The 19951-nt window shown below is 50.8% G+C and overlaps 1 protein-coding gene across 2 annotated transcripts in view; it reads left to right on the top strand.

Moving 5' to 3' along the window:
- The first annotated feature begins 1091 nt into the window (after positions 1 to 1091).
- The window catches only part of BCAT2 (branched chain amino acid transaminase 2), a 32304-nt gene continuing 13444 nt past the window's right edge, over positions 1092 to 19951 (top strand). Inside the window, exons 1-7 of one of the 2 annotated variants that reach the window (XM_032612158.1) lie at positions 1092 to 1109; positions 1829 to 1895; positions 5483 to 5574; positions 15642 to 15746; positions 15996 to 16063; positions 16180 to 16276; positions 16367 to 16495. In XM_032612158.1, the coding sequence (XP_032468049.1) occupies positions 1107 to 1109; positions 1829 to 1895; positions 5483 to 5574; positions 15642 to 15746; positions 15996 to 16063; positions 16180 to 16276; positions 16367 to 16495 (561 nt within the window). In that variant the 5' untranslated portion in view covers positions 1092 to 1106. Of the gene's footprint in view, positions 1110 to 1828; positions 1896 to 5482; positions 5575 to 15641; positions 15747 to 15995; positions 16064 to 16179; positions 16277 to 16366; positions 16496 to 17511; positions 18501 to 19951 lie in introns of those variants that run through there. The other variant, XM_032612159.1, reaches the window with a different exon arrangement.

A 19951-nucleotide genomic window follows, 5' to 3' on the forward strand; every position in this document is an offset into this window, starting at 1 on the left:
CTCTCTGTCTGAGGTTGTTACGCTGGTGTCTCTGAGGGGTAGAGCCGGAGTAGTGGGCTTCTGGGCCCCGAGGGAGAAGGGGACAAGGACCTCGGACTTGTAGGTCTGAGGAAGGAGGAAGCTCGGGGTCCAGGTTACTGGTTCTGAGGGAGGGGGCGGCTGGGGACCAGGATTCCTGGATCTGAAAGAAGAGACGACTAGGGACCTGGAATTTTGGGTCCGAGGGCAGAGAGGGCAAGACGGCAGGAGTCCTGAGTTTGAGGGAGGAGGGGCTTGGGGATCCGGACCTCTGGGTCTGAGGGAGGACGGGGCTGGGACCAACCTTCCAGGCTTCTGGCTTTCCTGGCGACGCCCCCCAGGGCCGGGCTTCCAGGGTCCAGCCTCTATTTACCCTTCGACCCCACGACCTCAACGGATTTTGAGGTGGATAGAATCCTGGAGTGAGTGACAGAGGGAGAGACAGTCTCAGGCGAAGTGGCAACGGGAACGCGCTATGCTGGGAAGGTGGTCGTCGTGACCGGGGGCGGGCGCGGCATCGGAGCCGGGATCGTTCGAACCTTCGGTGAGTGCGGTCTGGCTGGCTCTGAATGTTGGGAGTCTGGGAGAGGAGGGACCCTGGGGGGCTAATTAATGGGTGTGGAAAGAAGTATCTTCTGTACTGGAATCTAGATTCTTATCTTATAAAATCCCATTTGCAAAGTTAATGAAAAGATAGGCAGTGGTAGCCTGGGGCCTGAGATTTTGGCGGATTTCCAAACGCCATTGACTCCCTTTCGGCGGGTCTCAGTAATGGCTACAAAATGGGTGGTTTGGGGGAACATGACTCTTGCAGATTTAGGGTTTACTCTGGAACCAGGGATGGAGGCTCAGGAGCTCCAGCAAGCACCTGGAGCAGCCAAGGAGAATATGTGTCAAAACTTCTGCCCTTTGTCCTAGGGGATTAACATGAGACTTTGGGGTCACGAGGGGAGCGTAGTGGGAGACGGCCCCACTTCAGGTGGCCACTAGAGGGCACCAGAGGGCTTCGCAAAGGCCTGTGCTGGGTTAACCAGTTCTCTTCCCATCCTCAGTGGAAAGCGGTGCCCAAGTGGTTATCTGTGACAAAGATGGTGAGTGAGGGTCCCTCAGTCCTCACCCCCGCCCCTCCAGGAGGAGTCCGGGTCCCCAGACCCTTCCTCCCTCTGACCCAAGAGTCCAGACCCCCAGCCCTTCTCTTCCTGCAGAGTCTGGGGGTCGGGCGCTGGAGCGGGAGCTTCCTGGCACTGTCTTTCTGCTCTGTGATGTGACTCAGGAGGAAGATGTGAGGGTGAGTGTGTTTTCTGTCCCTACCCCCGATATCTCCACTTGTTTCTCCACCCAGCCCCAGGCTTTTGCACACGCTGTTCCCTCTGCCTTTCCCCCTTCTCCTGGCTAAATTGTACCCATCCCAGAGGTTTCAGCTCAGTGTCATTTCAAGGCTTTTCCCTAACTCTGCCGACCAGGTCCTGTGTCTCCTGGGAAGATTCTCATTTATCTCCCACTCCCTCAAGACTCTTGTCATACATGTCACGTGGATTGGGACAAATAAACTCCTCACAGCGGGTCTCTTTCTGTAAGAGTTTTTCTCTTTCCTCAGGGTTTCTGGTCTTTCTCTTTAGCCAGTATCTCTGACATCTGCCCCCGCACCCCAGTCCCAGGTCTCTGGAGTAGTGACCACAGTGTGAATGTCACCAGCCCTCTGGTGTCTGGCCCCTCAGCTGTGACTCCTGTCCCCACCTCGCTTTTGGACCCTCGGCTCCAAAAGGCCTGGTGCCATCACTGCTCACTCACAAGATATCTTTCTCCTCAGACCCTCATTTCTGAGACCATCCACCGTTTCGGCCGCCTGGATTGTGTAGTCAACAGCGCTGGCTACCGTGAGTCATGACTCCTGAGGGCTGTTCTCCACTGGTGTCAACCCACCTCCTGGCTTCCCACCCCAATGCTGGCTCTGTTCCATCCCTGCTGTGTGCCCCCAGGCCTGTGCCCTTAGCCCTTTTATGCATCCGTTTCTACATCTCTAAAATGAAAATCACCATCCTTGTCATCATTATAGGGTCGTTGTGAGTATGGAATAGTGTAACTGCTCAGCCTTATAATTACCGGAACTGCCTTGGGCACATAGCTGCCATCTTGTAGCCTCAGTTTCTTATCTATGAAGTGAGGCTGATGGCCCTTCTCTTTTTCCATGACTGAGGTGATGTACTCTCTACACATGGTCTATAGCGCTTGGTGTGGAGGCTTTGAAGGGAAATTGCCATCAGCTTCCTGCTTACCCTTCGTAAGAATGCCTCACGTTGGTAAACCAAGGCTCAGAGAGGAGAATTGATTGGACTGGGGTCACACAGCAAGGCCATGGTAGAAAGAAGCCTCTCTTATTGGCTGGGCAACTTTGAGCAATTGACTTACCCTCTCTGGGCTGCACTTCCCTTCTCTGTTGTAACAATTTAGAGACGGCAGATACTAGTGCATCCTTTCTCTCTGTGTCCTTGATCCTCTCAACAGATATTTATTGAGCATCTACTATGCCCCACATTCTGTCCTAGGGACTGGGGATTTAGCAGTGAAAAAAACTGACTAAGCATTCCTGTCCTCATGGGATTCACATTGTAGGGGAAGTAAATAGACAAGAAAAGACAGATACAGTTAATCCTCATTATTTGTGGATTCCGTATTTGCGAACTCACCTCCTTGCAGGGTGGGTTGTAACCCCAGAATCAGTACTCACTGCGCTTTCCCGGTATTCACAGACATGGGCAGAGAGGCAAAAATTTGAGTTGCCCGTAGCACATGTTCCCAGCTAAGGTCAAACATGGTGATGCTCTGCCCTCTGGGTTTAGCTTTCAAACAGAGAGATGCCCAGAGGTGGAGACGGGAGAGGGCAGTGTCTGTAAGGAGCTCCCTCTGGGGCCAGCTGGATGGGTTTGAATCCCAGCTCTGGCATCTGTGAGTGGGGCAGCCTCAGGCAAGTCACTTAACACTTCCTTATTTGCAAAATAAATAAAATAGAGTCTGCCAGTATGGGTTGTTTTTAGGATTTAAGATTATAATATTTATGTTAGATAGCCATATAACTATATACATATGTACATATATACATACACATATATGTCCTGTCTTAGTCTGTTCATGCTGCTATAACAGAAATACCATGGACTGGGTGGCTTAAATGACAAACATTTATTTCTCACAGTTCTGGAGGCTGCAAAGTCCAAGATCAAGTCAGAAGCAGATTTGGTGTCAGGTGAGGGCCTGCTTGCTGGGGCCTCACATGGTGGAAGGAACGAAGGACCTCATGGGGGTCTCTTTTATAAGGGCACTAATCCCATTCAAGAGGGAGCCATCCTCATGACTTGACTCCCACAGAACCCCACCTCCAAATACTATCACATTGGAGGTTAGGATTTTAACATATGGAATTTGGGGGGCGGGACACAAACTTTCAGTTAATAGCATGTATATGTTATAATGTAATATTATATATATGTATTTCCCCTAGGAGCAATGGGTCAATAGTCACTAATTCAGTGTTCGCTGTGACTTTGTGGACTATAGCTGCCTCGAATAAGGATAATTGATTGTATATATTAGCATGTCTGGTAGTGATAAAGGCTATGAAGAAAAATAAATCTGATTGAGGGCTTAGAGAATGGCAGGGGCTGTTTTGTACAGAGGGTCTGGGGTGGATTCTCTGAATATGTTTGAACCGTTCTCTGAAGGAAGCAAGGCCATAAGCCCTGGGTCTCCAGGAGGAATAATCCAATATTTCATTAACTTTCCATTGTCTTGTTTCCCATCTCTCTGTCCCTTCATCCACTTTGACTCTTAAAGCCTTTGGAAGGTTCAGAGTCCATTTTTCCCAGTTTCTATTTTTTTTTCCTGTTCTTACTTCTATCTTTCCTGCTTCTTTTCTTCTGAATGTTGATTTTTCTGTCCCTCTTCCATCCACCCAGTTCTTTCTATTTTCTAAAAAAATATTTATTTATTTGGCTGTGCCGGGTCTTAGTTGCAACACGTGGGATCTTTTAGTTGTGGCTTACAGGATCTAGTTCCCTGACCGGGGATCAAAGCCAGGCTCCCTGCATTGGGAGTGCAGAGTCTTAACCACTGGACCACCAGGCAAGTCCCCTCTTTCTATTTATTTAACAAACACATTTATAGTACTAAGTGTCAGGCACAAATATTGACTTGTGAAATGTCTAAGCCTGAGAACAAAGTGTTATCCTCATTCTGCAGATGAGGAAACAGGCACAGAGGGGCAAAGTGACTTGCCTAAAGTCACACAGCCAAGAAGTGTCAGAGCTAAGATTTGAACCCAGACCTTCTGGCCCTGAGACTGGTTTTTTGTTTGTTTTTTCTTTTGATGCTTCTTTTAATTTTTTAAATATTTGTTTATTTATTTGGTTGCACCAGGTCTTAATTGTGGCTCCAGGGCTCATTTAGTTGCGGCTTGCCAGCTCCTTAGTTGCAAACTCTTAGTTGCGGCATGCATGTGGGATCTAGTTCCCTGACTGGGGATCAAACGTAGGCCCCCTGCAATTGGGAGAGCAGAGTCTTATCCACTGTGCCACCAGGGAAGTCCCTGCTCCTTTCAATTTTTTTAATTGAAGTATAGTTAATTTATAGTCTTATGTTAGCTTCAGGTGTACACCATAGTGATTCAGTATTTTTGCAGACTATATTCCATTATAGGTTATTTCAAGATAATGGCTATAATTCCCTGTGCTGTACCATATATCTTTGTTGCTTATCTACTTTATACATAGTAGTTTGTATCTGTAGTAGTTTGTATACTCCTAATTTGTCCCTCTCTCCTTCCTTCTCCCCTTTGGTAACCACAAGTTTGTTTTCTATATCTGAGTCTGTTTCCATTTTGCATATATATTTACTTGTATTATTTGTTAGATTTCACATATAAGTGATATCATACAGTTTTTGTCTTTCTCTGACTTATTTCACTAAGCATAATATTCTCTAGGTTCATCCATGTTGCTGCAAATGGCGATATTTCATTCTTCTTTTTTTTTTTTTGCGGTACACGGGCCTCTCACTGTCGTGGCCTCTCCTGCTGCGGAGCACAGGCTCCGGACGCGCAGGCTCAGCGGCCATGGCTCACGGGCCCAGCCGCTCTGCGGCATGTGGGATCTTCCCGGACCGGGGCACAAACCCGTGTCCCCTGCATCGGCAGGCGGACTCTCAACCACTGCACCACCCAGGGAAGCCCCCATTCTTTCTATTAAGGCTAATATTCCAAGTGTACATACAAACCACATCTTCTTAATCCAATTTTGAGACTACTTTTTTAGTAACCACTATGCAGCCTCCTTTCCTTTCCAGGACCCTTGACCCTCTTGTCTGCCACTCCTCCCCCCTGCACCCCGCAGTGCCTATTCCCCTTCCCTGCTCTCCTGTCTTCATGGTTCCCTCATCCTCTCCTCTCTCTCTCTTCCACCCCCACCCTTAGATCCACCTCCGCAGTGGCCCGAGGAGACCTCTGCCCAGGGCTTCCGGCAGCTGCTGGAGCTGAACCTGCTGGGGACGTACACCCTGACGAAGGTGAGCAGCCGCCTGACAGAGAGATTGTCAGACCCACTTTGTCTCAGAGCCAAATGTTTTCTGTGCCTTGCTTTGATCTTATTCCAGAAGGACTCCATTTTTGTAGAAAAGAAATGCATGCAGATCCCTACATCTGGCCAAAGCTACCTGTGTTGCTACATAGCCCAGTCTTCTTAGGAACCTTCCAGAACCTTCCAAAGTGGTGTGGTGGTAGTGGTGGGGGATGTTAAGGATCTGGAGAAAGGAGTTAGGACAAGGAATCAGTAATAGACAGTCACAGCTTTGCTACCCAGTGAATAGCTATCAGGAGCAAAGAGTATCTCCTTCTACCTCTACGCCTTTCCTCTGAATCTTCCCCAAATCGCCTCCTACTTACTATCTCAGTTCAAATACCATCTCTTCAGAAAGGCCTTTCCTGACTACTCGCTCATATGGCAGCTACATGTACATGTACATATTCGTTCTCTATGATAACAACTTATTTTCATCAAAGTACTTTTTATTTATTTAATTTACCATCATAATACTTTTTTTTTTTTTTTTTGCTGTGCTGTGGGACTTGTAGGATCTTTGTTCCCCGACCAGGGATCGAACCCGTGCTTCCTGCAGTGGAAGCGCACAGTCCTAACCACTAGACCGCCAGGGAATTCCCCATTATAATACTTTTTAAAAATTATTTATTTATTTTTGGCTGCGTTGGGTCTTCATTGCCGCGCGCCGGCTTTCTCCAGTTGTGGCGAGCGGGGGCTACCCTTTGTTGCAGTATGTGGGCTTCTCACTGCGGTGGCTTCTCTTTGTTGCGGAGCACGGGCCCTAGAGCGTGCGGGCTCAGTAGTTGTGGTGCACGGGCTTAGTTGCTCCGCGGCATGTGGGATCTTCCCGGACCGGGGATCAAACTTGTGTCCCCTGCATTGGCAGGCGGATTCTTAATCACTGCGCCACCAGGGAGGCCCCTATTCTGTCATTCTTGTTTCTTGTTGACTCCTCACTTTTTCTTTTCTTTACCTTTTCTGGAGTATTTGAAAGCAAATCTCAGATATCATTATTTCACCCATAAATAAAATAATTCAGTATGATCTTTACTAGATAAGGGTTTTTTTTTTTTGTTTTTTGTTTTTGTTTTTTGTTTTTTAAGTGTGTATCTGTGTGCTCTTTTAGACAGGGTGGGTGGTCAGAAGCCTTCTCTAAGAGGTAACATTTGAGTCAAGACTCCTAGGAGGTATGTGGGCAACTGTGGTCCAGCAGAGGAGCAGCCAGTGCAAAGGCCCTGGGGTGGAAGTGCTTGGCGTGTAGGAGGGACAGCGAGGAAGGCAGCGTGACTGAAGCAGACGAAGCAGGGAGAGGCTGGAAGTTGAGGGCAGATCGTGCTGGGTCTTGTAAACCTTGGAGAGGACTTGGGTTTGACACTGTCTGAGCTGGGAGCCATAGAGTGTTCGGAGCAGAGGAACTCGAACTGTTGTAAGTGGGATCTGGTGCCGTCTGGTGGCCAGGTGGGGAACAAAGTGGGGGGCAAGGGCAGAGGCCAGGAAGTCAGTGAGGAGGTGACGATGGGATGGCCCAGGCCAGAGGAGGTGATGTTGGATCCCACCAGGCTGGTGGCTGTGGATTTGGTGAGAAATGGTCTGATTCTGCATACATTTTTTTCGTAAGTTTTTCTGTTTATTTATTTATTTGGCTGCCTCGGGTCTTAGTTGCAACTCGCGGGATCTTCGTTGCAGCGAGAGGGCTCTTCATTGCTGCTTGTGGGCTTCTCTCTAGTTGTGGTGCTGGGACTCCAGAGTGCACAGTCTCAGTAGTTGCGGTGTTAGGGCTTTCTAGTTGTGGCACGCGGGCTTAGTTGCCCTGTGGCATGTGGGATCTTAGTTCCCTGATCAGGGACCGAACTCGAGTTCCCTGCATTGGAAGGCGGATTCTTAACCACTGGACCACCAGGGAAATCCCTGGATGCATTTTAAAGGTAGACTTGTTAAGATTTCCTTATAGACTAGATGTGGCGGCGGACTTAAGAAAGAAAGGAGTGGGTGGGGTTTTTGTTTGTTTGTTTCCCGCAACCCCAATCCCCAGCATCTGGCAGGAAGGCGTTGCCATCTGCTGCCCTGGGGAAGCCTGGGGAGGAGCAGGTGGGGCGGGGGACTGTCAAGTGAGAGATGCCCACCAGACATCTGCGTGCGGGCCACGGGTCTAGGGCAAAGGTTGAGGCCTGGAGACATCAGTTCGGAGCGCACCAGCTTGAGGCTAGAGGAGCTCAGGAAAGCGAATGTAAACAGAGGGAAGAGGGGCATGGAGTGGGTCAGGGGTCACCTGTGTGGAGAAGCTCAGGTGCTTCCCCAGATCTCATCCGAGATCCAGGTGAAATATCCCCAAGCAGTTGGATAATCTGTCTCTCAACCAGTCAACCCTGGCTTCTGTCCCCAGTTTCTGTTCACCTTCTAAGATTGGCCCCTCCTGGGAATTCCCTGGCGGTCCAGTGGTTAGGACTGCGCGCTTTCACTGGGGAGGGCACGGGTTCAATCCCTGGTCTGGGAACTAGATCCCGCAAGTCAGTGGTACGCGGCCAAAATAATAATAATAAAAGATTGGTGCCTCCGTACAATAAGGCATGCACACACCACAGCCCGTAAAGGATATGTGCGTGTGTGTATTTTTTTTCCCTTCCTTGGCCGTGCCGACGGCATGTGAGACCTTAGCTGCCCCCCACCACGGACCGAACCTGAGCCCCTTGCACTGGAAGCAGGGATCCTTAACCACTGGACCACCAGGGGCTTCCCATGTGTGTGTGTTTATTTTTTTCTTTCTCTCCCTCCCTCATTAATTGCCAGCATTTTTAAAAAGAGAGAAATTTCTCACAAACAACTGGATTTCTGGTTTCTCTTGAAAAGTTGGCCAACTGGATCCATGGCAAGGGCGACAGTCTGCTAAATGTGGCCTGGCTCCCCACTGTACCCCAATCCCCAGCTCTCCCTCCTTGGCCTCCTGACTCTGTTACCTGTGAGTGGCTGGTGCAGAAGCCTCACATGAGGGTCTAGATCTGGGGTCCACCTGCCTGGGTTCTCTGTCACTTCCTACTTGTAACATCAGGCAAGATTCTCAGTTTCTCTGCACCTAGGTTTTCTCATCTGTAGAAGGAGGCTAATAGTGGTAGTAATTCACAGCGTTGTCCTGAGAATTGAATGAGGTTAAATTAAATACCCACAAAGTCCTTAGAACATACCTGGCACAGAGGTTACTGTCTGCAAGGTATTACTGTTTATCGCGAACCTTGCCCCATTCTGTGTCTTGCGGCCAATCCACCTCACTCAGTTTGCCGTCTCTGAGATACATATTGGGCAAATGAATCCTGGGAGAAGTAGAAGGGAAAAGGTGAAGTTTGAGCTCAACCTTGAATGGGAGGGAAGGAAGTAGAGAAGTAGGACACAGGGTGTTTCACTTGCCAAAAGAGTGTGCAAAGGCCCTGGGGCAGAAACAACCTGGGTGTATTTTAAGAACAGGAGAACCTCCATCTCCTTCTCCCTTTAGCAATTATAAGCATTTTGTTAAGCTTGTTCTATCCATTGCCTCCTGCCATCCCCTACCCAGACATCATATAATATCATTAGTAAGAACTTCATAAATACTACCAATGGATTAGAACGTTTATTTATTTTTATTTTGACATAATTTAAGACTTATTTAAGACTTATTGCCCGGATAATACAGAGGAGTCCTGTATACGCAGACTCCCCGTTGTTAACATTTGACCACATTTGCTTTATTCTTCTATCTCTCTATTTGAGAGTAAGTTGCAAGCATGATGTCTATTTACCCTTCAGTGCCTTGGAGGGTATTTCCTAAAAACGAGAACATTCTCTTACACAGTCATAGTAATGTTAACATTGATATCATGATCTTAGCTAATCTAGAGACTTTCTTATTCAGATTATTAGAATTCTTATCACGGTACCGTGGCCACACCTGTGTTAGTCGGGGTTCCCCCAGAAGCAGAGTCCAGGTGGGGATTGAAAGGCAGGATGGATGGAAGGCGATCCCAGGAATTGCTTCCTTCTGCCTGGGGAGTAGTTGCTAGGCAGCTGATGAAGGGTGTCACCAAGCAAGTTACCACCAGGTGGGGCACCATCCCCTGGGGGCACTCTGGGATTCAGCTAGAAACGTGCACCTCAGAGTTATCCCCCCCATCTAAGAGGCAAGGAAGAGCCAAATACCGTTTTAACTTAAAAATACATTTGGCGGGGCTTCCCTGGTGGCGCAGTGGTTGAGAACCTGCCTGCTAATGCAGGGGACACGGGTTCGAGCCCTGGTCTGGGAGGATCCCACATGCCGCGGAGCAACTAGGCCCGTGAGCCACAACTACTGAGCCTGCGCATCTGGAGCCTGTGCTCTGCAGCAAGAGAGGCCACGATAGTGAGAGGCCCGCACACCGCGATGACGAGTGACCCCCACTCACCACAACTAGAGAAAGCCCTCGCACAGAAACGAAGACCCAACACAACAAAAATTAATTAATTAATTAATAAACTCCTACGCCCAACATCTTAAAAAAAAAAAAAAAAAAAAATACATTTGGCGATCTTCCCTGGTGGTCCAGTGGTTAGGACTCCACGCGTTCACTGCCAAGGGCCTGGGTTCAATCCCTTTTCTGGGAATTAAGATCCTGCAAGCAGTGTGGGGTGACCAAAAAAAAAAAAAAATTAACTTCATGTTAATAATTAAAATTAAGACTTTTTTACATGACCAAATTACTATTAGATCTCCTAAGAAAATTAACAATAATTTCTTAATACCATTTAATACCCAAGCCCTATTTAAATTCACCTAGTTGTTCGCAAATGTCTTATTATAGTTGGTTTGTTCACACCAAGCTCCAAAGTCTGCCGATTGCATTTGGTTTTTCAGAGGGCAGAGACTTTTGTCTGCTTCTTCCTGCCTCTGTCCCAGTGCCTGTTGTAAAGCAATTTGTCAACATGTGTAAGTTGCTGCCATTATCACCATTGTCATCATTGTAACCATGACCACCATCACCACCATCACCATTACCATCATCATTATTAAACCATCATCATGACCATCTTCACCATCATTGTCATCATCCCCCCATCATTATCATCATTACCTTCATCACCGTCATCATCACCACCACCACAATGTCCCTTGAAAGCTCCTTAAATGTTGATTCTGGGACCCCAGGCCTCCTGAATCAGAATCTCTGGGTCTTTGGCCTCCCTGGTGGATTCTGACACAAGCCAAAGTGAGCCATTCCCTAGGCTAGAGAAAACAACAGAGGAATTAGGGATATTTATATAGCTAAGGAAATGAGATCTTGTCAGTAGGGATCGCAGAAGATGTTTGAGCGCAGGAGTGTCTATTGTAGACTCTCAGAGCTGGATTGGTTCTTAGAGACCTATCCATTCGTTCATCTATTTAGTCATCAAAGACTGACCAAGCATTCGTAGGTGCTGGCGATACACCACGTGGTCTTTGCCCTTGTGGAGTTTATAGTCATGGGGCAGCCAAGTGTTACTAAATAAACAAGAGACGAGTTTATATGGGTGAGTGTGTTCTGGTGCTGGTTTGTTCTGGCCTTCAGGGTAGGCTTTTTGGAGGAAGTGAAACATGAATGACATTAACTAGGGGAGAGGTGGGGCAAAGGGAGGGAGTCAGGCCATGAACAGTCCGGTGGGTCCTTGATGGAGCTACACGGAGATGCAGGTGTTCCTGGCAGAGAACAGCCTGTGCAGAGGCCTGGCCGTGGGAGAGTTAGGGGCTCTCAAGGTGCTGAGTGCAGTGAGTGAAGGGGGTGGTACAGGAAGGGGTTGGGGGGCAGATATATCAGGCTTGGATGGCCATGCTGAGGCATCTGGTCTTAACCTCAAGAGCAACAGGAAGCCATAGAAGGTATCTGAGCAAGGAAGTGATGTGAGCCCATTAATACTAACAGATCGTTAGTAGTAACAGATCATTCTGTCTCTTGTATGAGGAACAAATCTGTGGGCAAAGTGGGGTGAGAATTCGTATCAGGAGATGTTCGTACTTGTGCACGTGAGAAGAGATGGCCTTCAAGGCCTCACACACTCTGGCCCCTGTTGCTCCTCTGATCTCACTTCCCACCGCAGTGGCCTCCTGGCTGCCAAACACACCCAGCCTGGTTCTGCCTCGGGGCCTTTGCACTCGCTGTTCCCTCTGCCCAGCTTGGTTTTCTCTAAGAAATGCCTACAACTCACACCTGGACTCAAAATGCTCAAATCTGGGACTTCCCTGGCAGTCCAGTGGTTAAGACTCCAAGCTTCCACTGCAGGGGGCATGGACAGGTTCAATCCCTGGTCCAGGAACTAAGATCCCGCAAACTGTGAGGAGAGGCCCCCCCAAAAAAAGAATGAAAAAAAAACCCCTCAAATCTCACCTTCCCAAAGCCCTCCCTTGGGCACCGTTTGAAACTGCACCCAGCCCAACACTCCCATTCCCCCATCTCCTGCTCTCCTTCTTGTTTCATATCCCTAATTACACTCTAGAACATTTCATAGTGCACTTGTATCTGTTTCTTGCTGCCTCCCCATGGAACTTGGGCTCCACGAGGGCAGAAATCTCTCCCGGTCTTGTTTCCTGCAGTATCCACAGCATCTACCCCAGTACCTGGCACATAATAGGTCCTCACGAAATGTTTGTGAAATGAATTAACAAGGTGGAGGGAATTGTAGAGATTCGAGAGCTCCTTGGTGATGGGTCTGATGAGGAACTGAGGGTGAGGGAGGCTCTGGAAGACCGCCAGATCTCCCGGGTCTCCGGCTTGAGAAACTGGGTGGGAGCGGGCCCCATGTCAGAGGCTGGGAACCAGGAAGAGGGGCAGATTTTAGGGGGAGACAATGGGGTAAGTTTTGCACTTGAGACACGGAGATGAAAATGCCCGAGGGGGCCAGGTCAGGAGGTCCAGAAAGGGGCTCCAAGGGCGATTTAGGAGATGCTGGTGGAAACCCAGTAAAGTGGGGGGTTCCCACGGCAGGGCGAGGACAGCAAGAAGCAGACCCAGGAACCTGAACATTTAGGAGACCTGGAGTCAGGCCAGGGAGAGCCTGCAGGAGTTCTCTGAGCGAGCCAGGCTGTTTCAAATCGCGTGTCTGAAGGGAGGAAGGGAAAGAGGGACAGGGAGAGTCAGCAGGTCTCTTACCAGCAGGTCCCTGATGCAGCTACACAGAGGTTCAGGCGACCTTGGCAGGAGGAGTGGGGGAGGATGCCTGCCAAGGAATGCCTGGGTTAGGGCTGGAAAGGGGCCACAAGGAGCATGGGGCAAATATTTATTGAACGCTAGCTGTGTGCCCGGTGCTGAGATGAGGGTGGTGAATGAACCCGTCTCAGCCCCCATGGACCTCACCTTTGCAGGTTGGGGGAGGGGAGGGAGTTAAACAGCTGGGCAGGGAGTCATGAGGATTAAGGAGAGAAATATGGCCAGGGCAGGGCCTGGGGAGTCAGGGTTTCAAGGCTGGTGAGAGTGAGGGGAGACAGGGAGAACACTTAGAGTGGTCTGAAGTTTTTTTTTTTTAAGATTTTTTTTTTTGTGGTACGCGGGCCTCTCACTGTTGTGGCCTCTCCCGTTGCGGAGCACAGGCTCCGGACGCGCAGGCTCAGCGGCCATGGCTCACGGGCCCAGCCGCTCGGCGGCATGTGGGATCCTCCCGGACCGGGGCACGAACCCCCGTCCCCTACATCGGCAGGCGGACTCTCAACCACTGCGCCACCAGGGAAGCCCTAGATTTTTTTTTTTTTTTTTTTTTTTGATGTGGACCATTTTTAAAGTCTTTATTGAGCTTGTTACAATATTGCTTCTGTTTTATGTTTTGGTTTTTTGTCCGCCAGGCACATGGGATTTTAGCTCCCCGAGCAGGGATCGAACCTGTACCCCCTGCAGTGCAAGAGTGGAGTCTTAACCACTGGACCGCCAGGGAAGTCCCAAGTTGTCAGAAGTTTTTATTTGCTTATGGGTCTTGGTCTCAGATGGCCAAGCCACAAATACTGGCTCGTGACCGATCACATGACCCTCTGAGCATCAGTCACCCTTTCGCTCCTCAGTCTCCTCACCCGGAGGAAGGCGCTGTCGACTAGACCTCATTTTAGGGTTGTCGTGAGGATTAAATGAGCTAATCTGTGTAAAGAGCTGAGAACAGGATTTCCCTGCTGGAGCAGTGGTTAAGAATCCGCCTGCCAATGCAGGGGACACGGGTTCGAGCCCTGGTCCGGGAAGATCCCTCATGCCGCAGAGCAACTAAGCCCGTGCACCACAACTACTGAGCCTGCGCTCTAGAGCCCGCGAGCCACAACTACTGAGCCCATATGCTACACTGCTGAAGCTCGCGTGCCTAGAGCCCGTGCTCCGCAACAAGAGAAGCCACCACAATGAGAAGCCCGAGCACTGCAATGCAGAGTAGCCCCCGCTCACCATGACTAGAGAAAGCCTGTGCACAGCAACAAAGACCCAGCGCTGCCAGAAATAAATAAATAAATTTATTAAAAAATAGCTGAGAACAGGGGAAGGTGCATAATAGATCCTCAGTAAATTCATTCATTGATGCCAAAGATATTTATTGAACACCTACTATGTGCCAGACACCTTAGTATGGGGGATGAATCAAAATAAGAAATTCCAACCGTCCCTCATAGGTTTTTGCATTCTGGTGGGAGAAACACAGAATAAACAAGCAAGTAATAAAAATATATATGGCATGTCAGAAGGAGGTGTGTGACACAGGGAAAAGGAATCAGGAAGAGGGCTGGGGACCCAGGGGTAGGCAGGTTACAGTTTTAAATAGAACAGTGAGGGAATCCTCACTGAGAAGATGACATTTGAACAGGATTTGAAGTTGCTGAGGGGATTGTATTGTCCCACTTTAGCCCTGAAACTGTGGACCGAATGTCCCATGTCCCCAGAAAACTGGGGAAAGTTGGTCACCCTAGGAGTGAGTCACATGCTGTGTCAGGAGAAACATTCTGAGCAGAGGGAACAGCAAATGCAAAGGCCCTGAAGTTGGAACTCGGGGAGTGTTTGAAGATAGAGCACTGAGGACAGGGTGGAGGCTGTTTCTGAGGGAGGGGAGGTTAGAAAGAGCTGGTGGGGTGAACCGGAGAGAGAGAGTTAATTTAGCTTCCCATTCTGAGTATCCCTTGGGTGAGCCAGCTTGTGCCCATTAATCTTCCATGGCAGGAACAGTCCTTGCCCAAGGCAAGCAAGGGGAGGGATAGAATTTGAGTTTATTCAAGGTCATGTGTAATGGAAGAACAGAGACTGACTGGGAGGGAGAGAGAAGGAAAGGGAGAGAGAGAGAGTTGAGAGTTAGTTTAGGGACCTCCGGATAGCCAGGGGTTGCCAATTCTGTTGGCAGAATAGGGAGTACATTTCATGAAGTCTTCCCATGTCACATTCTGACCACAGAGCTTTCCCTAAAACTCAGAGAAACCATCTTCCCCTCCACGGATAAAAGAGATTCCTCCCATTTTTGTAAAATATGCAGCCATCTTGGTCTCTCTTGCATTTTCCTATCTTGTTATGGACAGGAATTTTTGTTTGTTTGTGTTTTTTGCGGTACGCAGGCCTCTTACTGTTGTGGCCTCTCCTGTTGCGGAGCACAGGCTCCAGACGCGCAGGATCAGCAGCCATGGCTCACAGGCCCAGCCGCTCCGCGGCATGTGGGATCTTCCCGGACCAGGGCACAAACCCTTGTCCCCTGCATCGGCAGGCAGACTCTCAACCACTGCGCCACCAGGGAAGCCCTGGACAGGAGTTTTGAGTAATATACAAAAAGGCCTAGAGAGGGACACAGGGACCCTGAGAGAGGGGGACAAGGACACAGAAAGGGGAGGCAGAGACAGAAAAATCCCTTCCAGACAAGGAGAGACTCCTTAAGGGGTGAGACCCAGAGACCCTGGGACAAACCAGAGAAGGTGCACCCAGAACCCTGGCTGCTGCCCCTACAGGTTCCCAGATCAACTAGTGAGCATAGCTGGGAGATGGCCATCAGGATGCATTTCAATGGGGCAGGCGGAGATTCAGGGGCTTGGGTGGCTTACTCTGCTTTCTGTCTCCCCAGCTCGCCCTCCCTCACTTGCGCAAGAGCCGCGGGAATGTCGTCAACATCTCCAGCCTGGTCGGGGCAATTGGGCAGTCCCAGGCGGTTCCCTATGTGGCCACCAAGGTACACCACCGAGGTAGCCTGCCCCTTCCTTCAGGAACCTCAGCCCTGAGGCATGGCCACCTGTGACATGTTGTTATACATCAAGGGTCTCCCAAGAGACAGAGCCTGGTGCAGCCCAATGAAACCTGCAGGGAAAGCGTGACTTCCCTCTTCCGATGCCCCTGCTTGATGCCCCCTGGTTGGGAGGAGAGGACAAAAGGAACCTCATCTTCTCTGGTCTGAACTTTCTCCATGTCCCGTCTTCTGCAGGGGGCAGTAACAGCCATGACCAAAGCCTTGGCCCTGGATGAGAGTCAATATGGTGTCCGTGCCAACTGGTGAGCAGCTCCACGTGGGCTGAGAGCCTCCTGGGGGAGCTGGGAAGACTGGGAGTGAGCCCAAGAGGCAGTATTTGTGGCAGACTTCCCTGACCCCCTCTCCTGCCTCACCCCAGCATCTCCCCAGGAAACATCTGGACCCCACTGTGGGAAGAGCTGGCAGCCTCAACACCTGACCCCACAGTCACAATCCGAGAGGGCACGCTGGCCCAGGTAGGAGTGGGAGCCAGGGCCAGGTGGCATGGGGGTGGCGGTCAGGTGGTGGCTTCTCTTGACCCTCCTTTTCCCCTTGTCTCTCCCCAGCCCCTGGGCCGCATGGGCCAGCCAGCGGAGGTGGGGGCTGCCGCTGTTTTCCTGGCCTCCGAAGCCAGCTTCTGCACTGGGATTGAGCTGCTAGTGACTGGGGGTGCGGAGCTGGGGTATGGATGCAAGGCAGGTCGGGGCACCCCCGTGGAGGCCCCCACCATCCCTTCGTGATCTCCCACATTTCCACTTGGGCTTCCCTGACTAGGGCTCTCCCACCCAAAACTCAGTCTCCCAAATTCCAGTTTCCCCCCCCAACTGTAGACATCAAGCCCACTTACCAATGTGCCAAACCACCGCACAGGTTCCCTTAAAAGCGCTCTGCAGCCAGAAGGAGGAAGCCATCATTACATTTATTTTCGGCCCTTTATGAGTCCTATCACACCAGGACCCCGTCCCCCCGCCCCACCCAGCCCCACGCATTCCCACGCGTGGCCTGGACCCGAGGGACTACAACTCCCGGCAGGCTTTGCAGCAGGAGCCTGTAGCCAGAGTCTCCTGGGAAATGTATTGCAGGTCGGCTTCACCAGCACGATAATTAAAAAGGCCCGTAGGGGAGAGTAAATTAAGCTCCGATTAGGAGATAATGGAGAAGGTAAAGCAAAAAGATCTGCACTTTATTCTTGGCGCTTAGGGAAAAGGAGTTTTGACCTTGCTGCCCGCGGAGTAGGAGGGTGGCCAGCGCCAAAAGTCCTGATGGAAGAGAAAGCCGTCGGGTTGAAACTCCCGGGTCAGAGGGAGGAAAGGCTTGGGGGCTGGACTCCTGGGTTTTTGGAGGAGGAAACTAGGGAGGAGGGAGGAGGAAACTAAGGGGCGTGGACTCCCGGGCTGGGAGGAGGGAGACTCGGTTCCCCGAGGTGGGGAGAGGGGCCCAGTTGGGGGTAAGTCCCCCAGGTGTGGAGGTGGAGCTGCATCGCTGCTGCGGATTGGCCGCGGCGGTGGGCGGTTTGGGGGTGGGGGGCGCGTGAGGCAATCGTTGATTGGCCGCGGCGGAGGCGGGCGCTGTCTCGGCGCCCCGTCCTAACTGCTTCCAGCCGAGGAGGTGGGGGAGGACTGGGGAGGAGGGAAGGGAAACAGGGAGACACCCTGCGGGGGAGGGTCAGAATTTGACTGGCTGGGCCTGTGGCTTTTAGGACTGGGGAACAGAATTTGGGAGCAAAATGTCCCAGGGTAGAATTACGCAGACTCAGTGACCTAGGGAACGGAGTTTGAGGATAGAGGAGGAACAATATTTTGGTGTCACAGTAACCTGGATGCAGGAGTTGGGGGAACTCTGACCACGGAAGGTTTGGGGGGCACAGTGACCGCGGAGCACGATGTAGGGGACACTGGTGCAGGTTTGAATTGCTAGCGATTAGAGGGATCCTGAGGGGCTGTAGTCGTCTAACTCTGCCCCTGGGGGTCATGAAGTTGGGGCGACACTCTTGAAGGGGAGTAACCAGGAAATCCTGCTCTACGAGCTGCTCATTGAAGCTCATTGATGAACTGGGGAATTGAAAATTTTCGGGTGTCACTGATGAAGGGAGCTGGAAGGAGGCATGGTGAACCGAGTGTATGTTTATACCTTAAGAAGTTACAAAGAATACACATATATCTTCTCGTTGGAAAGAAAACCTATATTCAAACAGGGAAGTATCTGGACAGAGTGAAGCTCCCCCTTCATCCCTACCTGCCACCCTCTTCAGAGTCCTTTCCGTTTAACGGTGCATTTTTACATAATATCTGCGCCCACCGACATTTATAGGGTGCTTTTTCTTTTCACCAAGAATCGTGGTATGTGAAGGTTTCTGCTCCCTGCCTTTCCCCCTCGGGTTGCTTATCCTCTTCAGCGCTCCACAACAGTACTGTATCTACTGAAATGCATTTTTGAAAACCTCTGAATGCACGCTCTAGCGTGGGGGCTGGGAGGAGGGTGTATTTCCACGTACTCCCTTCGCCTCGCGGGTTCCAGCGCATGCGCTCTGCAGCAGGGCCCAGCTCCCCGCGGGCGCCCTGTAACTGGGAAGGCCAGGCCGGCCATCCCACGGGAGGAGGCGTGAGCGGGGCGGGGCAGGAACGTCTTTCTCCCGGGCCGCGCCCTGGGCGGGCACAGATACCTGCCTCACAGACCATGGCAGCAGCGGCGTTGAGGCAGGTGGGTTCGCGGACCAGTGCCGGGGGCTAGGGAGCCCTGCGGTGCGGCGCACTTCCGGGCGGACCCCTCTCCGGTGGCCAGTCCGGCGCGGCGCCGCTCCTCCCGCACTCGGGTTCCGCTGCTGGGCCGAGGAGGAGGGGGCCCCTTGGAAGGAGCACTAGGCTTTAAGTGGGGTGAAGGGAGAGAGGTAATCAGTGGGAAGGGGACCCAGATGGGACATATAAGGAAGGATACATGGAGGAGGAGACGGTAATGGGAGAAGCATGGGGCTGGGGTGGCGGGATGGATTAGGAGGGAATAGTCAGCCTTTGGGAGCGCCGGGATAAGACGCCCAGGACTTCTGGAGTGGGAGTAGGATGAACGCAGGGTTCAGTCTCAGGTCTGGACTGGGAATTGGACCCAAGGCCCTATTTTCTTGGAACTAAAGATAGAAGTAGAATGTTGTGTCCCCGAAACCCCTTATCTGAAACTCTGCACCTGGGTTGGAAATCGAGGCAGCATCTCATTGTCAGTGACAGAGATCTTCCAGGCGAGAGTGGGACCCCTCCATTCTTACTGATAGGATGTCAACAGGCAGAGCTTCCGAGAGTCTGTGATTCTAGAGAACAGGGCTTCTCAGTGAGGAAGGAAACAATAACAACTCAAAGAAGGGGATCTGTACAACCCTTGACAGCTGTAGCATAACGTTGGGAGAAGTGGTTCCTGTTAACTTTGCACCTGACTTTATCTGGGACTTTTATCCCAGCCTGATGGATAGCAGGACAGATGTTTACTTTCTGAGTCTCAATGACTGAGACAAGCCTGGGCTGTGATTGGGACAATCTAGGCTTTGATGATGACACTCCTGCCCTGGGCTGTGACTGGGTCAATGGAAGTTCCATCATATTACAGAGCCCTGCCCTGTGCATACCCCACCATACTCCAAATCATTTCTCATTTCCTGATTCAGCCCCAATCCTTTTATACTCTTTGTCCCAAAGGCTCATCTATCATCTGAGATCTCCTTTGGGCCCAATTCCCCACCCCCACCCCACCCCCATGGTTTGGAGTATCAGACGGTGAAGCACCTTCCCCGAGCTGAAGTGAGACCCCTGCCCCCAGAAAAATGTCCTGGGAGGATGAAGGGAGATTCTCCCAGTGTGACAGGGTCTCTATGGCCAGTACAGATTTATAATCTGGAAACAGTGCCTGGCACCTTCTCTCTGCCCTGTGGGTATGTTTTTCTGACTCTCCTCTCTGTCTCTCCTGGATATCTCTGTCTCCAAGTATCACTGAGACAGTTTCTCTCCAGCTGTTGGCATTGCTCTGTCTCTCCCAGTGCTTCCTCATTTCCCTAGGTCTCCCTTTCACTTTGTGCTGTCACCTAAGTTGGGTCTTGGTCTGTTCCTCTCCTTTCTCCTGTTCCCTCTCTCATGGCTTCTGTTTATCCTGCCTTCATTATTTTTTCTTGA

The sequence above is a fragment of the Phocoena sinus genome, chromosome 19, assembly GCF_008692025.1.
Source record: "Phocoena sinus isolate mPhoSin1 chromosome 19, mPhoSin1.pri, whole genome shotgun sequence".
NCBI classification, from domain to species: Eukaryota; Metazoa; Chordata; class Mammalia; order Artiodactyla; family Phocoenidae; genus Phocoena; species Phocoena sinus.